The sequence below is a fragment of the Enhydra lutris genome, unplaced genomic scaffold, assembly GCF_002288905.1.
Source record: "Enhydra lutris kenyoni isolate GAN:26980312 unplaced genomic scaffold, ASM228890v2 scaffoldscaffold46, whole genome shotgun sequence".
In the NCBI taxonomy this organism is placed as follows: domain Eukaryota; kingdom Metazoa; phylum Chordata; class Mammalia; order Carnivora; family Mustelidae; genus Enhydra; species Enhydra lutris.
The window spans coordinates 3,592,977-3,598,182 of record NW_019154130.1 but is presented as its reverse complement, the minus strand read 5'-3'; the positions used below and the strand labels follow the sequence as shown (position 1 = coordinate 3,598,182).

The following is a 5,206-nucleotide window of genomic DNA, read 5'->3' as shown; positions in this document are numbered from 1 at the left end:
TTTATTTATTTGCAGAGAGAAAGAGAGGGAGCACAGCAGGGGGAGCGGGAGAGGAAGAAGCAGAGTCCCTGCCAAGCAAGAAGCCCCCCGCAGGGCTTGATCCCAGGACCCTGGGACCATGGCCCCAGCCAAAGGCAGATGCTCAACCAGCTCAACCACCCAAGTGCCCCACCATCATTTCTTTTAACATCATCCTAACTGGTCTCCCTGCTTATATACCTGCTCCCTGAAATCTATTCTCAACTCAGCAGCCAGAGGAGTTCCTATTACAGTACATGACCCTGTTCCGCTCAAAACCCTCAGTGATCTCATCTTGCCCATGGTAAAAGCTGGTCTTCATGATTCTCAGGGGCCACTTGTGCTGCCATTCTTCCTTCATTGATTTTATCTTCTACCCCAGGTCTCTCAAGTCAAAGAAAAAGGCTGGACACTTCACTAGTTCTCTAACCACACCCAACACTCCTGCCTCAGGGCCTTTGTACCTGCTGTTATCTCCATCTGGAAACTTTCCCCCAGATACTGAAGAGCTCTTTACACCTGTCACCTGCTTCAAGTCACCTTTTCAGTGGGCTCTTCCCTGACAACTCTATTTAAATAGAAACACTCCTCTTTCCGTTTTTTCTATCCTTCCTTGCTTTCTTTCCATAGTAATTAACACTTTTTATTATATGGATAACCGTATACGTATTATCTATACGACACTCATTGGTGTGCCATATACTTTATTGTATGCGTTATGCTATGTATGACGTATATAGGGCATCTTCTCCACTTCTTCTCGCCTGCTGACCCTGGGCAGGAATTTTGCTTCTTCACTGCTGTATCCGCACAGCCCTTCACCGTGCCTGGTACCCACCAGGCGCTCCGTAAATAATCCGCAGGAAGAACAAATCAATAGCGAATGAATGAGCACAGGAATGAGCCAGAGCCTCTAGCTCCCTGCTTCCCGTGCTGCTTTAACGCCTTCATGCCCCAGGTAAGGATGGGGAGCTCGGGAGCAACGCGCCTGCGCAGCTCCACCCACCGCGCGCGCGCGCGCGGGTTCGAGTACCGGCGGCAGCTGGACGCGGCGGCGAGCACTCCTTTGCGAGGCTGGGTACCGGCGGAGGGTTACACGCGGAGGGGCGGGGCCGGAGAGGGGCGGGGCCTGATGGGGGCGGGGCCGGCCGGGGATCCCGCGGACGGCGCCCGCGCAGCGCTCAGTCGCGCTGCCTGTCCCCCGTCCGCGCGGCTGACCCGCCTCTCCGGGACCCCGCCGCCCCGCCTGCCGCCCCTGGCCCGCTCCCAGCCCGGTTCCCGGTCCCAGCGCAGCGCACGCCACCCCCGCCGTAGCCATGTCCAAGCAGCCGCAGGCCGGCCGGGAGGAGATCCTGGAGTACCAGGTGATGTGGGAGCCTGACAGCAAGAAGAACACGCAGATGGACCGCTTCCGGGCGGCCGCGGGCGCCGCCAGCGGCCTGGCGCTGGGTGAGTGCCGGCACGCGGCCCGGGGGCTCCGCGGCCACCACCGCCTCTCCACACAACCTCCACCCCCGCCCCGCCCCGGGCCGTGGCCTCCAGAAGTCTGGCACCTCCTCGGGATCCGAAGGGCCCCCTGGCAGGGGGACTCCCCTCCTGGGGACCGGGGCGCCAACTTCTCCGGGGCGTTGCTGTCAAGGCCCCTGCTGCTTGTTGGAATAATCCCGATTCTCAGTTTTTCCCTGTTCCGGGGCTTGGAGGAGCCACCGGAATAGTGGGGGCTCCCTCTCCAGGGCGTGGGACGCTTTGTGACGGTGGGGTTTGCCCCCTTGTCTGTGCAGGAGTCTTCCTGACTGTAGCATCTATGTCCCTGGGAGGGGGCTTCTATGTCCCTGGGAGGGGTCCCCACCTGCCCCCGCTTCCCCTCATGCCCCCCCACCCCCACCCCGCCTTGGAACCCTGGGGACTGAGATCCCTTGCTAGTCTTCTGCTTGTGAGGTGAGGTGCTCCTTGGGGTCTTGCACTCTGGCCTGGGGGGAGCTTCCTCCCAGACATGAGGGCTTTCTGACTTCTAGCTCTTCTCCTGTGTTTGTGGGGTCCTCTTGCCTGCCAGTATCACCTTGTGTTGTCCCCTCCTAGTTCCCCCAGCCTGAGCTTACTAAAGGGCTAACGTGGAATTCAGGCACCTAGGGGAAGGAAGGTCAGGTACAGCCTTTGGGGTTGGGGTGAGCCTCCTTCCCCTCCTGTTTACACTCCCAGCCGGCTGCAGACCTAGTCACAGGCCCTCCCTCCAGCCGCCGCCCTGGCTCTCAGAAACCGCCTGACCAGCCTGCATGTGGGCTGGGCGGACGAGGCCCTTTTTCTGGGTGAGAAGCACCTGCTCACGCTTCCCTCCAGCTCTGGCGGGCTTGTCCGACTTCCTTCAGGGCTTTTCAGCTCCTCATGGGCACTTTTTTCCCCTTCGTGGCCCTCAGCTGGCTTCTGGGACTCCTGTATTCCTGTCCGGGGCATCACCGTTCTCCGCCATCCTCCCAGAAGTGGAGACTAGGTCGTCTTCCCTGCCTAGGCAGTCCTCGGCAACATTACCTTCCTTCTTAATCCCCCCCTTTCTGTGGGGGCCTTGTTCCCTCCCCCCTGAACACTGGCTGGCTTCCCTGCTTCCTGCTTTTCCTTCCTCCTCCCTTCGGTACACGCTGCTTGCCTTGCCGGAGCACAGGTCTGACTTTGTCACTCCTTGGCGCAGAGGCTCACAATGGCCCCTTGTTGACCACGGAATGGCAGACAGTGCCACCTGGCAGCTTCCAAGCCCTCCCCCGTAGGATGGATGTGTAGCTTCCACTGAGTCCCTTCCCTTGGGGGACCCCGCTCTCTCCCTCCCTCCCTCCTGCTCCCTAGACAGGGAGCACCTTGGAGACAGATGTGGCTTATTACTCGGGAGCTTCTCAGGTAGTAGTTGGTAAATTAACGTGTGTCGGGCTGGGGGAGACCTGATTCCTTCTCCCCTAAGAAGAGCCAAGAGTGGAGCATGCGTCTGCGTAAACTCTGCTCCGTTCTGTCTCTCGTTCCTGTGCCAGCAGTAGCATAATACTCTTCTCCCGTGCTTAACTGGCTGTGCCGCTTTAGGAAACGATTGCACACGAGTTGTGATGCGGGCGAGACACTCTGGCCTGACCACCTGGATTTCAAACTGGCTCCACCACTTCTCGCTGTGATCACGAGGAAGTCAGCGGATCTTCCCGAGCCTCACTTTCCCCGGCTGTAAGATGGGCATGGCGAGAGGAGTCGCGTCAGTGGCTGGTGTGAGGGTGACTGGAGGCCCTCAGGCCCAGTGGTCCCCTGCACCTGGCTGGCCCGCGGGTCGCTCTGTGAACACTGCCAAGCACTGGTGGCTCCCAGTCGGCCTGCTCGGGCCCAGACTGGACCTGAAGACTTGGCTGGGGCGGCTCACACACTGGAGACTGCATAGATAAGGCAGGATTTCCAACGTTGTTTGAAAACCCAAAGGCCTGTGATGCTGGGTCTGTGTCCCCACGTGGTGGTGGGAAGCGGGGCTGAGTGGGGTTCACCTCTTGGTCTGGGGGAGCTTTGGAGCTTGGCATTCGTCTCTTCCTCCCCTTCCACTCCCAAGGGCTGAGCCAGCCTGCTGCTTCTCTGCCTTCCAGAAGCCCGGCCCTGGAGGTTTGGGCCTTTAAGAGCCAACTCACATGCTGCCCTGTTTTTGATCGTTGTCTTTGAATGTTTTCTCCTTTCATCAGCTCTCCAGATGCATGTAATTTCGACTTTCATTCTGCTTCGCCTTTTCATGAACTCGTGAGGATTCTAAGTCTTAAAGGCTGTGCCCTTGAACTTGTAGCCTCTGAGCGCCAGCCCCCACCCCCCCGGGTCTTGTGTGTAGTGGTATGCGGTATTGAGCAATGCCGTCCCTCCTTGTAGAGAGAGAGAGAGCAAGGGCCGCATCTTCACTGGGTGCTTCCGTTGTGTTCAGCCTCGAGGACGGACAGCTGGGGGGGCAGTCTCCTGCCTGGCTACCCGGGCACGAGGAGCCTGTCCCCCAAGACTGTGGTTGGCGTGAGGTTTCTGTCCCCGCGATTCAGGAGCTGGCTGGCCTGGGCTCTTCTTCCCACTACTGGGGCCATCGGTTGGTTTTTTTGTTACCGCTTCTAGTGGAGCTCACCTGAGAACTCCCCGCAAGCCCCTGTAGACCTGGGGCGGGGGGACCCGGATCACCTATGGAGCGGCTCCCAGATGCCGCCCAGCCTACGTGCCTGTGATGTGAGGCCTCTTTCGCGAGACCCCCCCACCCCTGGCGCGTGCTGCCCGCACCAGCCCCCCGTGATTCGGGGAGGGACACCCGCTTCAAAGTGCCCGCTGGTTTGGTGGCCTGGGCTGCGTGTCTTCGCGTGGGCTGCAAGCTTTGATCAGATCCGCGCTCCAGCAGCTGGGAGGGCGTCTGCCTGCAAAGGGAAGGCTGGGTCCCTGGTCCCAAACAGCTCCAGTGCAGCAGGAGGAGGAGGCTCGTGCAGGCCGGCAGCGCTGCCCGTGAGTCAGTAGCAAGCGCCGGCGCACTGGCAGCCTCCCAGGTGCTCTGCCACGTGCTGGCTCTGTCGGGCCGGATCTGGAGCTGAGACTTGGAGGTGCAGGCTGGTGAAAATTCTCGTAGGTGGAGAGGAAGAAGGGGGTGAAGGGAAAGCAGGACTTGCACATGCAGATGCTTCTGGGGACCCAGCGGGCGATGGGGGCAATACCAGTCAACTTGTAGCGGGGCTTTCTGTGCATCCGAGGACTCCGTCCTCTGTAAACTGGCCAGGTGGGAGCTCCTGGCACCCCCGTTCCCCAGCTGGGAAAGCAGCAGCTCCATCCTGGCTGGGATGTTGCAGCTGTGAGTAGCCCACCTGTAGTTTTTTCCCAGAATCATTAGTCTCTGCTGCGTTATGTGGCCTCTCACCTGTGGGGGGGTGGGGGGACAGCTGTCACCCAGCTCTGTTGCTGCTTGTCACTACGTGGTGTGACGGTGCCTTAGTGATCCAGGAGAGGAAGTTGGGCGCTGTGCTCTCTGCTAGGACCTGGACTTGGAAGTCACCCTCGGTCATTTCCGTACTATCCTGTTGGTGATGCAGATGAGTCCCGCTCAGTGTGGGGAGGGGACAGCCCAGGGATGTCAGGGCAGGTGGTGAGAAGCAGGGGCCGGCCACAGCTGTTCTGTGTCAGACCAGGCAAGGACACTGAATTTCATTTGAAACCTGACTTT

General features: G+C 59.7%; 1 protein-coding gene across 4 annotated transcripts in view; it reads left to right on the top strand.

Annotated features, from left to right (window-relative positions):
• Positions 1-1,307: 1,307 nt before the first annotated feature.
• The window catches only part of LOC111156420 (acetoacetyl-CoA synthetase), a 53,713-nt gene continuing 49,814 nt past the window's right edge, over positions 1,308-5,206 (top strand). For all 4 annotated transcript variants that reach the window (XM_022517301.1, XM_022517300.1, XM_022517302.1 and 1 more), the window contains exon 1: positions 1,308-1,467. In XM_022517301.1, the coding sequence (XP_022373009.1) occupies positions 1,335-1,467 (133 nt within the window). In that variant the 5' untranslated portion in view covers positions 1,308-1,334. The remainder of the gene's footprint in view (positions 1,468-5,206) is intronic.